Source organism: Macrobrachium rosenbergii, chromosome 44 (assembly GCF_040412425.1).
Source record: "Macrobrachium rosenbergii isolate ZJJX-2024 chromosome 44, ASM4041242v1, whole genome shotgun sequence".
Taxonomy (NCBI): domain Eukaryota; kingdom Metazoa; phylum Arthropoda; class Malacostraca; order Decapoda; family Palaemonidae; genus Macrobrachium; species Macrobrachium rosenbergii.
This window is the reverse complement of record NC_089784.1, coordinates 45,446,258-45,464,556: the sequence shown is the minus strand read 5'-3', so window position 1 is coordinate 45,464,556 and position 18,299 is coordinate 45,446,258. Positions and strand designations below refer to the sequence as shown.

At 49.1% G+C, this 18,299-nt stretch overlaps 1 protein-coding gene across 1 annotated transcript; it reads right to left on the bottom strand.

The window, feature by feature from the left end:
• Positions 1-245: 245 nt before the first annotated feature.
• LOC136829622 (poly(A) polymerase-like) lies at positions 246-1,398 on the bottom strand. The gene is made up of 2 exons (XM_067088469.1): positions 1,114-1,398; positions 246-737 (listed from the first exon to the last, which is right to left on the bottom strand). The coding sequence occupies exons 1-2, from the start codon at positions 1,396-1,398 to the stop codon at positions 246-248; spliced, it is 777 nt and encodes a 258-aa protein (XP_066944570.1).
• Between the last annotated feature and the right edge of the window lie 16,901 nt (positions 1,399-18,299).

The following is an 18,299-nucleotide window of genomic DNA, read 5'->3' as shown; positions in this document are numbered from 1 at the left end:
GACTCTGGGGTGCTGTGGGTAGGAAGTGAGGATGAAGGTGCGGTGTTAGGGGTGGGCGGGTGGGTAAGTAGGGGTGTTTTTCTGGATGGGTTGTTTATGGTGGAGAAAGGAGTAGGGTTTGGAAGTAGGGGTGTTTTTGTGACTGGGGTGTTGTAGGTGGAGAAAGGAGTGGGATTTGTGGATGGAGTCTGTGTGTCAACGCCATGGTCTTTGGTGTCTATGTTTGAGTCTGGGGTCTCGTTTGTTTATGGGGGTGGTGGTGATAGAGTTTTGTGTTGCTGTCTGTGTTGCTTAGGCTGGTGTGTGGGTGCTGTTTGTTGTTGGGGTTGTTCTGTTGTGTCTGCCCATTGTGTGTGTGTTGCTGTGGAGGTCTTGTAGGAGGGGCTTGCTGTTGGGATTGTTGGTGAGGTAGTTGTTGCTGGTATGATTGTTGTAGGGGTGGTTGTTGCTGATGTGGTTGTCTGAGAGGTGGTTGTTGCTGGTGCTGTTGTCGGAGGGGTAGTAGTTGTTGTTGTGGTTGTCGGTGGGGTAGTTGTTGCTGGTGTGGTTGTCGCTGGGGTAGTTGTTGCTGGTGTTGTTGCGTTTGAGTTAGTCCTTTCATTTTCCAGATTATCTGGAGCCGTGTTGGGCAACCCTTTGTACCACACATGGTGTCCTTGCCCGCAGTTGAAGCATTTGGCTTTGTTCTTTCTTTTTGTTGTGTCACTCGTATACAGCTGTTGGTGTCGTGTCTTGAGCTGCAGACACCAGAGAGACTACGTGTTGTGCTACACATTGCTTTTGGTGGTGCCCAAAAACGCTGGCATTTGAAACATCTTAGAGGTTCTGGTGTGTATGCTTCTGTGGAAATTTCCCCATATTGGGATGTTCACTTCTTCTGGTCTCTTTCCTTCCTTTGAAACTGCCAGCACTTTTCGTGTTGGCTCTCCTGCTTTGTTCCTACAACGTACTGCATCCAGAACGTAGGTGAGGTCCTTTATGGGGTCAATGGGGAGGGTTATTGGGTATCGACAAATGATGCCTTTCTGTGTCCTTTCTGCTGGATCCAGTATCTTTGTGCTTCCTGCTTCAGGATCTCAACTGCTTCTACTGTCTGCGGAGTGAATAGTAAACAGTCCTCTGTGGTTTGGTCGTGCCTGAATCTGTATTCCCGGATGCTTCTTTTCCAAGGCTGCTACTGCGGCATATGATGTCTGGTTCTCCTTTGGGATCGGTCTGAATTTGGGGAACTGGAGTGGGGGTATTCATTTTCAGTGATTTTGTTTGTCTGTGGTTGTTTTTTTGTCTGTCTGTTTCCCCTGCTTTCCTGAGTGTTTTCCGTTTCATCACAAGTGTAAAACCATCGTTTGTCTGTGATTGAATGTCAGTGTCAGTGTCAGTGTCAGTGCTCTCGTCCATTCTCGTCTTTCTATGTGTCCTGTGTGTAAGCAGTGGGAGAGATGGAGAGGGATCTGGCTCGTCAAAGTCTTGGGGCAGTCATGATGGGGGTAGCAGATGATGAGGGTGTCGTGCCATTTTGAGGTGAATCTGTGGGTGAGGGTGTGTCCGTGAGCGTGGCTGCCATGTCTAGGTTTGTGGGAGGAGAGGATGGTGAGGAAGATGTGCTGTTGTGGGGTGAGGATGTTGTGCTGTTGTGAGGTGAGGATGTGGGTGAGGTTGTGTCATTGATTGTGGATGCCAAGTCTGGATTGCAAGATGTAGAGGATGATGAGGTTGTTGTGGTGCTGTGCTGTGAGGATGTGTGGAAGGGTGTGTTATTGTATGAAGATGCCATGTCTGCTTGCTGGGAGAGGAAAGAGCAGGAAGAGGTCTGTGAGTGCAAATAGAGAGAAGAGAGATTGGTGGGAGTGAGTGATGATGGTGTGTGAATGATTTTGGGGGCCCTGCCTATCCTATTAGTAGCTGATTACTGCTCTACAACAGTAGCTGCTGAGGAACCTTCTTATTTGTCCCACAAATAAAAAGACTCAACAGTCTAGTCTTGTAGTCAGGGAAGTGTATGTTTCTGGTCTTACCTGAAGGGCTTGTGTAGTTTTCCTATCAACTGGTTGCCTGATGGGCTTTTTCTATTTTCTGGCTTATTTAAGACGCCAGCCTAAGGGACCCTATGCCACTTGCAATGAAGAATTGCGAGAGTGGGAATTTTTTTGGCTCTGAGTCTTGCTTCTCCTGGAGTTTTAAGACCACAAGGGCTACCAGATTTTCCACAAGAGAGCCTGTTAGTAAATGAAGAGGTTAGGGATAGGAAGATAGTGATAATTGCTTAAAACAGCGAGAGAAACTCTCTCAGGATCGTTTTCCCGACTCCCAGCGCGTCGTCTAATCTTAGTCGACAGGGCTGAGAAACCAGAGTGAGAGGATCTGCACTCTGATTGGTCGGAAGTAGATGTTCTTCAAGCTTGAATCTTCAAGGTTTACGGACGGGCAGTCGGTCTTCCAATTGGCTGGTGCGATCAGGTGGGCGGGGACAGCGGCAGCAGCTCTCTGATTGGTGGGACGCAAACAATCTCAAGCTTGAAATTCGTCGAAAGCTTCACAGTCCGGCAGACGATCTTCTCACTGGTAGGCGGATCAGGTGGGCGTTGACAGCGGGAGCCGCTCTCTCATTGGTGGGTAGCGGAGAGCTGAAACACAAGCTTGAAACTCTGAGAGAAGCTTACAGTCTAGCAGACTGTCCTCCCATTGGTCGTCGGCGATCTGGTGGGGGCGGAGACAGCGGCGGAGAGGAGAAAACAGTGGCAGCAGGGGTGATGTTGTCTTCCTGAGGGCCAGGAGACAACTGGGGAGTAACCAGGTTGTTGTTGTTGTTGTTTTAGATTTAGCTGGCCTTGTGCCAGCACGGGCTCTTGCTTCTAGAGCAGCCCGTAACTATATGTTGATGATGAGTCTGTGAGATGGGCCCAACCCATGAAAACTTTATTATGATACATGAAAGTGATTTTGGTGGGGGTGAAAATTTGAAATGAAAAGATTTTAACAGGCAAGGTTGCAACCTCTTTGAACCCTAAGGTACCCATCAGATGAGGATAAAAGTACGATAGCAGTGAGTGTTGGCTAGTGGGAGAGGCCAACAGATGGAAAAAAGAAGAATTGAGTAGTAGGCACAGGTAGCTAGTATGCTAGTTGGTGGTGATCTAAAGCCATATTCCTTGTCCGGTCCTAATTCTTGTGTCTGTATGTGTTTTGTGTATTTGTTGGTCATGTTGATTGTGATGGATGGAATGATAGGGGAGGGGTGATTTCTAAAAGTCAGTATTTAGAGATGAATGGTATGGACTTTTATTTGTTGTTTGGGTCGAGTCTGTTGTGTCTGATTTAAGAATTGGGAAGGAGGGTGGGTGGTTCCCAGGTATGGATTCTTTAGAGTTATCTTGGTGGTGGGTAGGAGCATAGGAAGCCTGCAAATTCATGGATGTTTGTCAGTATGTGCTTTGTTATTTGGGTAGCTGTTCTTTCATTACCTTCATAACTTGTTCTTAGCTGTTCTGTTTCTGTACAGTCAAGAAGGTAGTGTTCCAGGGTTCTTCTGGGATTGTTTCACAGTACTTGCATGGTTGAGGATTGTCTACTATTCTTTGCCATGTGCACAGGTATCCTAGCCTTAGCCGATGGATTATGACTGCTAGGGCCCGTGACATGTCTTTGGTTATATTGTGTGGTTTTAGGTTTACAGTGTCTCCATGTACCATTTGGCCTGGTTTTGAACCACCAAAAACAGCTCTTCTGACTTTGCTTTCTTCCTGCTGGCAGTGTGCTGCTGCCTTGTTTTTCAGTTGTGTGAGTGAGGGGGTGATTTTGATACTAATGTTGGTGTGTAGCAACCCACTTTTTGCTAAAGAATCTGCTTCTTCGTTTCCTTGGATTCCCACATGGCTCGGAATCCAGTTTAATGTTATTTCCCTGTTCCTGTTTTGATGGAGGCTTGCAATTGCCCATATGCTTGATAGAAGTCTGATGTTTTCCTTTGCTTTTCCTTTTTGTTATAGCCTGTAGTGCTCCTTTTGAGTCAGTATGAATTGTTGTGTTTCCCTGCCTATGCTGAGAGTCTTCTAGAGCTTTTGCAATGGCAATCAGTTCAGTTTGTAGAGTGGAGGCATTGTCAGAGAGCCTCCAGCATCCTTTGAGGGTTGTTGAGTGGACCCCAGCTGCTGCTGCTGGGATGCTGAGATCTACTGATCCATCTGTAAAATATTCATTTGTGGCTGCAGTTTTCCTGATTGCCTCTTGGGCTGCTAGCCTTAGCTGTTGAGCAGTGCATGCTTCTTTGCTTGCAGGGAGGACTGTAAAGTTTATCTTGAATAGTTCAGGCTCCCAGGGTGCTTGTTCTCTGTACTCTGCAGGTTGGCGTGTCTTCCTTGATTGCAGGCAGCTTGATTTTGCATTCCTACTCTCCTTAAAGCTGCTAGGAGGTCGCCAGCATATGTCTTGGGGGGTCTAGTTCCTCATGAAGCTCAATGTGTTTTCTTGATTTCTCTCTTGAGTGGGCAGTTCCTGCTACCTTTCAAGGTTTTTAGCAGTATGGATGTGTTTCTCTGATCTATTCTGTGTGTTAGAGATTGTAAGTTTGTTTCGTTTCTCAAGACACACAAGTTAGTCCACATGGGTGCACCTGTGATGAGTCTTAAGGCATTGTTTTGGATTACTTCGAAGCTTTTTTGTTCTGTGTTTGTGAGGCAAGTAAGGACAGGTGCTGCGTACTCCACAGTTGACCTTATTGTCTGTATGTAGAAGGTTCTGAGGGCATGGTATACTGCTCCTTGTTTTAGAGAGGTGATTCTTCTCATGGCATTTTGCCTGCATTTGATTTTTTGCTTAAGTATTTCTATTTCTTTGTGTGGGGAGAGTTGTTTGTTGATATTTACTCCTAGGTACAAAAGTTTTCTACCCATTCAGTGGGTTCACCCATGAGTTGTATTTCATTTGGGTTTAGGTCATGTTTAATTGCCATTGCTTTGGTTTTTGCTGTATTGATTTTTAGACCAAGATCTGTACAGCTATTTTCAATTTGTGTTATTGCATTTTGCATATTTTGGTAGGATCTGTACCTGTGTGTGCTCACTAAGCACACATCGTCTGCATATATGAAAATTTCCACTCCCTCTGGGAGGGTGATTGTGGCTACATTTTCCATTAGTACATTGAAGAGGAAGGGACTAAGTATTCCTCCCTGTGGTGTTCCATTTTCTAAGTTGAGAAAATCTGAGCTTGCACCTTGGAAGGTGACTCTGGCTTGTCTGTTTTGCATGTATCCTTTGACCCATGCTAACAGGTTACCCTTAACTCTTTTGTCCACCAAGGTAGCAAGGATGACGGCTGCGCTGGCTAGTTCATAGGCTTTTTCTAAATCGAGAAAAACTACAATTGACTTTCTGTTGTTTATTGTTGCCATTACATCTGCTAGGCATTCTTGTGTGCCTATTCCTTCTTTGTAACCATATAGTCGATGATGTAGTGGTCCTGTTTTCCATAGGAGTCTGTTTAGTACCATTCTCTCTGCAGTCTTTTCTGTGCAGCTGATGAGAGAGATGGGCCTGTAGGAGTTTGGTTCCTTGGGTTTGGGAATTGGTTGTGTGTTTTGTTGATTCCATTGTGTGGGTCTGACTTGCTCAGTGTATGTTCTGTTGATTATGTGCAGATGTACTTCCTTGGCTGCTGTGCCCATATTTTTCAGCATGCTGTATGTGATCATGTCTGATCCTGGAGCTGTGTTCTTTCCTTTTTGGAGGGCTTTGTTAAGCTCATTCATTGTGAATGGGGTGTCAGTGTCGTCAGGCTCATTGCACGCTGTGTTGATAACTAGCCATCTCCCTGGATCTAATGTCACCTGCCTTTCCCTTGTGGCAGGTGGCAGATGTGCCGTTTTGGTCCTGTCAGCAAAATGTTGCGCAAGTCTGTTTGCATCTGCCTGTGGGTTGGGATGATGTGCTTGTGTTGGTCTGGTCTTTCCTGATACCTTGTTGAATCACCACCATATTTTCGCTGTTGGTGTTAGACGGGTCGTCTGTGAGCACCACATCAGCCAGGTTTCCCTCTTTACTTCTCTGGCTGTTTGGGTTGCATGATTCATTACATCCCTTAAGACAGCATGTAGTTCATCTGTGGGTTGTTTCCTGAAGAGCTTCCTTGTTCTGTTAACTCTCGAATTCATTTCTTTTATTCTTGAGTTGTAGTACCAGCTGTCTTTGTGGGGTGTTTTGTTTGTACCAAAGGTTCTCTTTGGCATGGAAGCATTTGCTGCACTGTGTAGGCTCTTTTCAAAGTCCTCTTGCAGTTGGTTCATGTTTTGGGCTGGGTCTTGTATGTACTGTGTTGCCCAACTGGTCATATGGTTTTCAAACACTAACCAGTTGGCCAGATCTGGTCTCCAACCTGCTGGAGGAGGTGGTGGTGGAGGTATTTTTTGGTATCCTTATGTTAATTTCTGTTCTGCAAAAGTGATCACTGGCCAATATTGGGTGCAATTCCATACATACTGCCTTGGAGGTGTGTTGCTTCATTGATATTTTTATATGTTTCTGGTGCAGGTGGTTCTCCATGTGCAGTTTTCCTGTAGATTCTTCAAAGGGGAAATGAACTGATATGAAGCTCAAATCTAGCCTTCCGCCTTGGAGGTGTGTTGCTTCATTGATGTCATTTAGCAGCTTCACTTCAGGAAATTCTTCCATTAGCAGATTTATGTGCCTGCCTGCTGCATTTGTATGTTGCTGTGAGTGTAGACACGGGTGATGGGCATTAAAATCTCCCACGTGGGTTGGGGCACGAAGAAGGTGTTTTCACTTGTCTGCTGCACTGAACTACTGGCTGTTTCCTCCTTCAAAGGTTTTTGGCCTTTGTATATATTCACTACTTCTCCCAGTTCAAAATAGACAGAGGCCTATCTATCGCACAATGTATTTTGCGCTAAGGGAGGTATTTGTGTCTGCCTGCTGCATTTGTATGTCTTATAAGGGCTGCACTGAAAGGGTTTCTCCTTCAAAGGTTTTGTTATGGCTTTGTATATGTTGCTGCACTGGCCTTCAAAGGTGTATATGCACAATTAGAGTTTATCTATCCCTTGACCACAGTCTATATTTCTTGTTTGTTCAGAGGGAATTGTTGCTTTGATAAGAGTGATTAGCCCTCTGTTTTCATTTGTGTGTGGGGTTTTGTACACTGTATATCCCTGGAATGTGAATTTGGCAGTTTCTCTTACTAGAGTTTCTTTGTAGGAGGATGACATCATGCCCTTCTGATAGCACTTGTGATTGCAGGAGGGCATATTTTGTGTTGGCACTGTTTATGTTCCATTGAAGGATTTTGAGATTGTTCTGTAGTGTGTTCCTGCAGTTTTGGTTGTCTCTATTATTTGTATTTTGTTCAGCCATATTGATTTATAACAGAGCTGCAACTGTGTTCCTCAGTGTTGCTGTGTAGTCCACTTCTGGGAAGAGTTGTGCTATAACTGCTTCCACAACTCTGGCTACCTCTCGTCTAAATTCCTCACGGGTGATGGAGACTGCATTTCTTTTGGAGGGGGACTCTGGGGTGCTGTGGGTAGGATGTGAGGATGAAGGTGCGGTGGTAGGGGCGGGTGGGAGGGTAAGTAGGGGTGTTTTTCTGGATGGGGTGTTGATGGTGGAGAAAGGAGTAGGATTTGGAAGTAGGGGTGTTTTTGTGACTGGGGTGTTGTAGGTGGAGAAAGGAGTGGGATTTGTGGATGGAGTCTGTGTGTCAATGCGTGTGTCTTGGTTTCTGTGTTCTTGGAGTCTGGGGTCTCGTTTGTTTATGGGGGGTGGTGGTGGTAGAGTTTTGTGTTGTCTGTGTTGCTTAGGCTGGTGTGTGGGTGCAGTTTGTTGTTGGGGTTGTTGCATCTGTTGTGTAGGATTGTGTGTGTGCTGCTGTGGAGGTCTTGTAGGAGGGGCTTGCTGTTGGGGTTGTTGGTGAGGTAGTTGTTGCTGGTATGGTTGTTGTAGGGGTAGTTGTTGCTGGTGTGGTTGTCTGAGAGGTAGTTGTTGCTGGTGTTGTTGTCGGAGGGGTAGTAGTTGTTGCTGGTGTGGTTGTCAGTGGGGTAGTTGTTGCTGGTGTGGTTGTCGGTGGGGTAGTTGTTGCTGGTGTTGTTGAGCCTGAGGGAGCACTCCCTTCATTTTCCAGATTATCTGAAGCCATGTCGTGCATCCTTTGTACCACGTATGGTGTCCTTGTCCGCAGTTGGGGCATTTGGCTTTTGTCTTCTCCTTATTGTTGTGTCGCTGTATGCAGCTGGTGGTGTCATGTCTTGAACTGCAGACACCACAGACTACATATTGTGCTACGCATTGTTTCTGGTGGTGTCGAATCGCTGGCATTTGAAGCATCTCAAGGGTTCAGGTGTGTAGGCCTCTGTTGGGAATTTTCCCCATATTGGGATGACCACTTCGTCTGGTCTGTTCCCTTTGAACACTGCTAGTACTTTTCGTGTTGGCTCTCCTGCCTTGTTCCTACAATGTACTGCATCCTGAATGTAGGCGAGTTCCTTTATGGGGTCTATGGGGAGGGTTATTGGGTATCTACAAATGATGCCCTTCTGTGTCCTTTCTGCTGGGTCCAGTATTTGAGCTTCCTGCTTCAGGATCTCAACTGCTTCCATCTGTCTGAGTGTAATTGTGAAACAGTCCTCTGTGGTTTGGTCGTGCCTGAATTTGTATTCCTGGATGTTTCTTTTCCAAGGCTGCTACTGCGGCATATGACGTCTCATTTTCTTTTGGGATCGGTCTGAATTCGGGGAAAGGGAGTGGGGGGTATTCATTTAGTGATTGTGTATTTATGTTTGTTGTGTTTGCTGTTGTCTTTGCTGTGTGGGTCTGTTTTCGTGCTTTTCTGAGGGCCTTCCTCTTCGTCACAAGTGTAAATCCGTCGTTTGTCTGTGTTTGTCTCTCAGTGTCGGTGTCAGTGTCAGAGCTCTCGTCCATTCTCGGTCTTTGTGTGTCCTGTGTGTGAGCAGTGGGAGAGATGGAAAGGGATCTGGCTCGTCGTCTTGGGGCAGTCCTGATGGGGGTAGCGGATGATGAGGGTGTCGTGCCATTTTGAGGTGAATCTGTGGGTGAGGGTGTGTCCGTGAGTGTGGCTGCCAGTCTAGGTTGTGGGGAGGAGAGGATGGTGAGGAAGATGTGCTGCTGTGAGGTGAGGATGTTGTGCTGCTGTGAGGTGAGGATGTGGGTGAGGTTGTGTCATTGATTGTGGATGCCAAGTCTGGGTTGCAAGATGTAGAGGATGATGAGGTTGTTGTGGTGCTGTGCTGTGAGGATGTGTGGAAGGGTGTGTTATTGTATGAAGATGCCATGTCTGCTTGCTAGGAGAGTGAAAGAGAAGGAAGAGGTCTGTGAGTGCAAGTAAAGAGAAGGGAGATTGGTGGGAGTAAGTGATGTTGGTGTGTGAATGATTTTGGGGGGCCCTGCCTATCCTACTAGTAGCTGTTTACTGCTCTACAACAGTAGCTGCTGAGAAACCTTCTTATTTGTCCCACAAATAAAAAGACTCAGCAGTCTAGTCTTGTAGTCAGGGAAGTGTATATTTCTGGTCTTGCCTGAAGGGCTTGTGCGTAATTCTGTCTCTTATTAACTGGTTGCCTGATGGGCTTTTTCTATTTTCTGGCTTATTTAAGATGCCAGCCTAAGGGACCATATGCCACTTGCAATGAAGAATTGCGAGAGTGGGAATTTTTTGGCTCTGAGTCTTGCTTCTCCTGAGTTTTAAGACCACAAGGGCTACCAGATTTTCCACAAGAGAGCCTGTTAGTAAATTGAAGAGGTTAGGGGTCAGGAAAAGAGTCAGTGATAATTATGCTTATATTTGCGAGAGAAGCTCTCTCAGGATCGTATTCCGACTTTCAGCGCATCGTCTAATTTAGTTGACAGGGCTAAGAAACCAGAGTGAGAGGATCTGCACTCTGATTGGTTGGCAGTAGATGTTCTGAAGCTTGAATACCTTCGTCAAGGTTTACAGATGGGCAGTCGGCCTTCCCATTGGCCGGCAGCGATCAGGTGGGCGGGGACAGCGGCAGCAACTCTCTGATTGGTGGGAGACAGACAGCCTGAAGCTTGAAATTTGTCAGGAAGCTTCACAGTCCGGCAGACGGTCTTCTCGTTGGTCAGGGGTGAACTGGTGGGCGTTGACAGCGGGAGCTGCTCTCTGATTGGTGGGTAGCAGAGAGCGACAAGCTTGAAACTCTGAGAGAAGCTTACAGTCTAGCAGACTGTCTTCCCATTGGTCAGCGGCGATCTGGTAGGCGGAGACAGCAGTGGAAGAGGAGACAGCGGCAGCAGCGTCAGTGAAGTTGTCAACCTGAGTGCCAGGCGACAACTGTGAAGTTTATTCAGAACGCAGGCCGCTTATAAAGTGGCGTGCGGACGTCACACAGAGGAATACAATAGGATTCAGGTGACCTGAGGTCAATTACTCTTGGTATTAATTATAATGGAAAAATACAAGTAACATAAAAGGTAAGTTAACAAGAATTGACATAGCAACATTCTAACACATGTGCAAAGAAAACAGATTCAAATGAATTAGTAATAGGTACATATTTACACAGGAAAAATATGGCTAATTTCGCTTGACCCAATCTCGTAGGAGTGTTATCATAAAAAATGGGCAGTTCACCACAGAAAACCCGCTTAGCGGGGACTTTACAAATACTCCACCAAGACGTGGGTAACATCTGATTAAACTAGGTATCTGCTTGGCCGTTGGAGAGTGCCGCGGTTCCACGAAGTCAGCTGGGGGTGCGGTGTGAGCGGGAGCGGCTGGCTGTGGCGCTAGCCAGGTGCTTCCAGGGGCAGCCACACGACTTTCTTTTGGGGTGGCTCGGCTGTGGAGGCGACAGTTCTTGCAGAGGGTGCTGCGTGGTATCGACTGCGGCATCCTCCGACAGGGCGGGCTTGAGACGGTCGACTGACACCCAGTCGTCCTTCCCATGCAGGGTGAGGCAGAATGCTTTGGTGTTCCACTCGAGCACACGGAAGGGGCCCCTGTAGGGCCTGGTTAGTGGAGGGCAGATGGCGTCATTCCTGGCGAAGACGTGGGTGGTGCAGGACAGGCCGGGAGGCATGAAGGTTGTTCACCTATCGGTATACGTCCACCGGCAGGGGGCGAACTTCCCGACTATGTCGCGGAGACTCTGGACTGACGGGTTGTGGTGATCTCCCATGACGAGTTCGCCTGGGACTACAAGGGGCTCCCTGTAGACTTTCTCTGCTGCGGACAGGTTGCCGCTGGCTCTGGGGGCGGTCCTCAGTCCAAAGAGGACCCAAGGCAGCTGGTACTTCCAATCCTCGGTGGTGCAGTGGGCCATGAGGGACACCTTCAGGATCTGTGGAATCTCTCCACCAATCCATTGGCTGTGGGGTTGTAGGCGGTGGTGGTGAGGTGAGAGGTCCCCAGCAGGCGTGCCAGGGTGGATCACAGCTCGGACAGGAAGGCAGGGCCCCTGTCAGTGGTTATGTGGTCCGGGACACCGAACCGACTGATCCAGCTGGAGAGGAAGGCCTCGGCGCATGCACTGGCGGTAGCTTCCTGCATGGGTGTCGCTTCAGGCCACCTGGTTGAGCAGTCAACGATCGTGAGGAGGTATCTGGCCCCGTCTGATGGGGGAAGGGGACCTACGACGTCTATGTGGATGTGTTCAAACCGCCTCCCCAGCTGGGGAAACTCGCCTATCCCTGTCTGACTGTGACACCCTATCTTGCTGGTTTGGCACTGGATGCACTGTCTTGCCCAGGCCGTCGCGTCCTTCCGCATATTGTGCCAGACAAACTTCTCTGCCAGCAGCTTGGCCGTCGTCCTGCCGGAGGGGTGGGACAGCCCGTGGATGACATCAAACACCAGACGGCAGCGGGAGGCGGATACCAGAAGGTGAGGGGTTGGCCCCCCCCCCCCGTGGGTGAGGGGCATGTCCTTCCACTTGAGGGACGTGATGGCGGTGCGGTAGGCTGGGGTCTCTGGGTCGGCAGTCTGCTCCCGGGCAAGGTCCTCGTAGTTGATCCCGAGTTGCACCACGTTGAGCTCGATCCTGGAGAGGGCATCTGCTACAGGGTTCTTCCTGCCGAGGAGGCACTTGATTGTGCAGGTGAACTCCACAATGGCCACGAGATGCCGCTGCTGCCTGGAAGTGCATGTGTCCCCCGCTTTGTGAAGGCATGGACCAGCGGCTGGTGGTCTGTCCAGATTGTGAAGGGTGTACCCTCCAGGGCATTGAAGGGTGCCCCGGCTGTGTTAGGACAACAGAGGGACGTCCTGTGTGTGAAGGTGGCTGATTGCGGGTGTGGGCGGCCTTTTCTGGGGGCGGCCGCGTGTCCGCTTCTTATGAGGGCCCGGCTGTGGTGGCGGCTGCGCTGGCGGAGGGTGTGGTGTGCTGACAGATGTGTCCTCGAGGTCCTCCTCCAGGAGGGCTGGCTTGACTTGGTCGATTGACACCCAATCGTTCCTCCCGGGAAGTGCGAGCAGGAACTCCTTGCTGTTCCATTCCAGCAAGCGGAAGGACCCCCTGTAGGGTCTGGTCAGTGGCGGGCAGACGGCGTCATCCCTGATGAAGACGTGGGTAGTGGAGGCCAGCCCGGGCGGCGTGAAGGTGGCCAACCTGTCGGTATATGTCCTCTTGCAGGGGGCAAACTTGCTGACGATTTCACGAAGCCTCTGGACCGATGGGTTGTGGCAATTTTCTGTCACTAGCTCTCCCGGGACCACGAGGGGCTCGCCGTATGTTTTCTCGGTTGCAGACGGGGCACCATCAGCCCTGGGGGCGGTCCTCAACCCGATGTGGACCCACAGCAGCTGGTACTTCCAGTCCTTGGCGGTACAGTGGGCCATAAGGGACGCCTTCAGGGACCTGTGAAAGCGCTCGACCAAGCCATTGGCGGCCGGGTTGTAGGGCGTGGTGGTGTGATGAGCTGTCCTCAGCAGCTGGGCCAGGGCGGACCACAATTCGGATAGGTTGTGATGTGGTCAGGAATGCCGAAGCTGCTGATCCAGCTGGCGGTGGCTTCTTGCATTGGCGTGGCTTCAGGCCACCTTGTTGAGGGGTCTTCCACCGTCAGGAGATGTCTGGACCCGCCTGATGGGGGAAGGGGCCCGATGACGTCGATGTGAACATGGCCGAAACGCCACCCTGGCTGCGGGAACTCGCCTACCCCGGATTCGGTGTGCTGCCCCACCTTGCTGGTTTGGCAATGCAGGCACTGCCTTGCCCAGGTCCTCACGTCCTTCTGCACTCCGTGCCAAACGAACTTCTCTGATAGCAGCTTGGCCGTCGTCCTGCCGGAGGGATGTGACAGGCCGTGGATGATGTTGAATACCTGCCGGCGGCGGGAGGCCGGCACTAGGGGGCGGGGCTGGCCGGTGCTGATGTTGCAGAGGAGATTTGGGCCCCCGGGGGTGAGGGGCATGTCCCTCCACTTTAGGGACGTGATGGCGGTGCGGTAGGCTGGGGACTCTGGGTCGGCGGCCTCCTGCTCCCTGGCGAGGTCTTCGTAGTTGATCCCCAGCTGCACCGTGTTCAGCTCGACTCTGGAGAGGGCGTCCACCACAGGGTTCTTCCTGCCGGGAAGATACTTGACGGAGCAGGTGAACATGGCGATGGCCGAGAGATGCCGTTGCTGCCTGGAAGACCACACGTCCCCTTGCTTGGTGAAGGCGTGGACCAGCGACTGGTGGTCCGTATAGATTGTGAAGGACGTGCCCTCCAGGAGGAACTTGAAGTGCCGGACTACATGGTACACTGCGCAGAGTTCCCTGTCGAAGATGCTGTAGCGGGCCTCTGTGGGGTTGAACTTCTTGCTGAAGAAGGCGATAGGCTGGGGGGCACCGTTGATGACCTGCTCCAGGACAGCACTACAGGCGACATTGCTGGCGTCCGTTGTCAGCTGGAGGGGGCCGCTGGGATCCTGGTGGGCCAAGGCGGTTGCCTCGGCGAGGGCTGCCTTCGTCAGGGAGAAGGCCTGCTGCTGGCTGGGTCCCCACAACAAGGATTTTGGTCGGCCTTTCAGGGTCTCCGTCAGGGGGGCCATGGTTTGTGCGATCCCGGGGATGAACCTCCTGTAGTAGTTCACCATCCCGAGAAATTCCTGGACGGCCTTGACGGAGGTGGGGACGGGGAACCCGGTGACGCCTACGAATTTGGATGTGAGTGGACGGATGCCATCTGGGGATACCTCGTGGCCCAGGAAGTCGGCTTTCTGTACGCCAAAGGTGCATTTGTCAAAGGATGTGTTTCTGGTGCTCCTTGTGAGACCTGGAAAATATAAGGATATCATCTACGTAGCAGACACAGAACTTTAGGTCCCTCAGGATGCTGTCCATGAGCCGCTGGAAAGTCACCCCAGCGTTCCTCAGGCCAAATGTAGAGAAGGCAAACATGTAGGACCTGAAAGGCGTGATGATGGCAGTCTTTGGTATGTCCTCTGGTGCGACCGGTACCTGAAAATAGGATTTCAAGAGATCCAACTTAGTAAATATTTTGGCCCCGTTGGAAAGAGGCCGTGAGGTCCTACATGTTCGGCAGGGGATGATGGTCAGTTTCCGTTGCGAGGTTGAGCTGCCTGTAGTCGCCGCAGGGTCTCCAGGAGCCATCCAGTTTCTGCACCATGTGGAGGGTGGAGGCCCACGGGCTGGAGGCCTTCTTGAAGATTCCCATCCGTTCCATTTCAGCGAACGCGTCCTTGGCCTCCTGAAGGCGTCGAGGGGGAAGCTTCCAGAACTTCTCATGTGGAGGGCGGCCCTTTGTTTTTATGTGGTGATATATGCCATGTTTGGCTGGGGCCCCGAGATTTTGGCGGAGCTCAGGCCTGAACACATCAGGGAACTCCTTCAGCAGCTGTGAGTACTGGTGGGGGGCGGCGGAGCAGATGGTGGGTGCCTTGGGTCCCGTTGCCAACGGGAGGGACTGGCAGGAGTCTGTGTTGAGGAGGCGCTTGCGACCGACGTCGACTGCCAGCCCGAAGTGTGCCAGGAAATCTGCATCCAGGAGTGGGATCCTAACGTCCACGACGACAAAGTCCCAGGAGTACCTTTGGCCAAGGATGGAGATTGACAGGGGCCTTGTTCCATAGGAGAGGATGGGGGACCCGTTGGCGGCCGTCAGGGAGGCAGCCGGGTCTGGTTCTCGCTTGCGGTCCTCTCTAGATGCCGGGAAGATTGATCTAATGGCCCCCGTGTCAACCAGCATCATCCTGCCGGAGACGGTGTCGCAGACGTAGAAGCCTACTGGTTCTGGGCCCCTGGGTTCTTCTGCTGCCATGGCGGTTTGTCCTGCTGGCTGCCGCCTCCCCAATTTTGAATGGACGGATGAACAGGGCAGCAGGCAGTTCCGGGCATCCTTGCCGAACCGCCTGTGGTAGTGGCAAAGACCTGGGGAACTCCACCTGCTGGTAGGCGCTGGGCACCTCCTTTTGACGGCATTGAAACTCTTGCTCTGCGCCCTCCTCCTGCTGGATGATGCTGACTGGGAGTGTGGGCGCTGGTACCCGCTTCATTGCCTTCACGGAGTCCATCAAGTGCTGTGCTGTGCGAATCAGGGTTTCGAGGTGCATCGCGTAGGGCTCAGGGATTTGTGTGCAGACCTCCAGGAGGAGCTGACGGAGGAGGAGCTCCTGCAACAGGCTTATTTCGCGCTTCTTTTTACTGCCGTTGGTGTCTGGGAGGGTGAGGAGGTCTTGTATCATGCCCCATGACTCCATGATGCTCTGATCCTGCCGCGGGTTGATGGCGAGGTCGAGGGTGCAGGCTGCCTGCTCGGCAACCGGCAGGGAGCATGTCTCAAGGAGGGTTTTCTTCAGGAGGTGGTAGGTAAGGGGGCATGTGTCAGACGCCCACGGGACGAGCTTCCTGTAGATCTCCTCCGGCAGGGCGTTGAGTACTATATCTGCCTGCAGCACCTCGTCGTTAAGATCCGCAATCCTGAACTGGCTCTCGACCCTGTAGAGCCATGCTGATGGATTCCCCTGCATGAATGGCGGCAGTTTTATGGACAGGGCGGCCCTTGATTGTCCCGCCGGGCTGGGGAGAGTGCGGGGCGTGGGTAGGGGTGTGAAGGAGCGTAAGAGCCTCGGTGCGGGGACGGGCGCGGGTGATATGGGAGGGAGGTAGACCTTCGAGTCCACGAGGTCGGCGGTTAACTGAACGAGGGAACGGATGTCCGCGTCCATACTTGCTCTTTGCCCTCTTAAATGGAGTAGGGTGCTCACGTCAAAACGCACTTGGGAGCGCGCCATGTGAGTCCGCTAATGACGCTGGTGATTTTGCCGACGAGAGTCAGCACGCCCAAATGCTGGTTCAGCACCGTGATTAGTCCGCTAAGGGCAAGAGTAAGCTCCTGAAGCCCACGGTTGAGCTATATCAGGTTAACCGATTTGTTTACCAAAATTCAAGCGATCTGAGCACTACGTCACGAGTCCTTCAGTGGGTTGCCAGTTTCCTGCAGCGAGTTGCCAGTTTCCTTTTTCTGATATATACATATACAGTACATGCATATATGTACATATGTATGTAAGCATGTAGGTGTGTGTATATATATATATATATATATATATATATATATATATATATATATATATATATATATATATATATATATATATACATACACATACATACATACATACGTACATACACACAATTTATTTTGTCTTAGTTCATGAAAAGGGTATTAAAACTAGATATAACTTTGAAATAAAACTTTATCCACTAACAACATTATTGAGTAAAATCAGACATATTTCTGAACTTTAAAAAACAGTGCATATTACTCTAATCGAAAAATAATCTACTCTTACTTACAAAATTATCTTAGTTCATGAAAAGGATCTGAAAACTAGATATAACTTAGAAATATAACTTTATCAGCTAACAACATTATTGAGTAAAAACATCAAAGCCATGTTTCTGAACTTTAAAAACAGTGCATATTACTCTACTAGAAAAATTAACTAATTCTTACAAAATAATTTATTTTTTAATCTTATTTAGCTTATTTTCCATTTTATTGCATAATTTATTTTTCTTTCTTGTTATGTCAATCTTTTTATTCAGATATCTTATTCTAAAAATACACATAGCTTGGCAAAAATAAATTACATCATCTGGGAGATGAAAGCCCACTGAATTAATTTTAGATTCATTTATGGCTAATTTCATTTCCGAGGCTAGCGTTTTTATACAATGTTTTCCCTCCCTAAGACTTTCGCCATGAATGGCTTTGAAAACCTCTCTCATGAAACTTAAGTGTGAAAAAAGGCCTCAGACGGTAAATGCAGTTGACTTCTGTTAATCTTTTTAACCCAGGAATTTTCGTCACTTTGACTGGCAGCCGCTTTGTGACCTAAATGCGGATACTTCATCGAAAATTTGTTCACTATGTAACCCCCTATATGTCGCAAACTTTCTTCCTCTATGACATCAGATATCAATTTTGTGTTACTCGGATCTGCTGTCAAATCATCCATGTCGTCACCTAAATTTTTTGCAATATCAGTTTCACATTCTATATCTAATCCCGAATTTTTGAAAATATGGCTAGTTAGGCAAATCTCTAATGCAAGCTCGCGGTCATTATAATTTCTCACATTGTTTGTTGCATTCGTTAATGCTAACTCATTTGTTAAGCAATCGCTATTTTCATGCTCTTTATTTATGTTTGTGTTATTGCTGATTAGGGCAACATTTTTTCCCAGAAGCAGCTTTCTCATTCTATATTTATAGCTTACAGCACCGGGATGATCATGAGGTCCACTCATCTGTCTGCAACATCCAAAAAAATGCTCTAATACGTCCTGGTTTAGCCTTCTAGTCAATATATATGCAACATCATAATCACTGGCTAACATCTCGTATAGGCCCATAAGTGAGTGACATGATAAAATGACTCCCTTTTGAAAACTATAAAGACTGCTTGACCTTGCGTTGCATACTCGCATTTTTGTCATGACATCAGTGACTACACAAAAGATTTTTCTGGTTTTTTAAGTCAGTTCCATAAACATTTCGTGATTTAACGTCTCCTATCATGTTAGATGAATTCATAAGATCGAACCAATCGTCAACCATTGAAATGAATTCTGCAGTATCCTTCCAGTTTTTGCTTTCTAGCAGTCCTCTCTCTCCTAAATACTCAACAGACTTAGCACAGCTGTTTGACATCAGCTGTACAGCATACTTAACTCGCTGAAGGTCAGTGTTTTGTAAGTTTAGATGAATTTCACTGATCTTATAATCTAGACCATATTCTGTATGAGTATTACTTAGCATTTCCCTAACACAAGAATCAGAGATCAGCGTTCCATCTTCAAAACAAA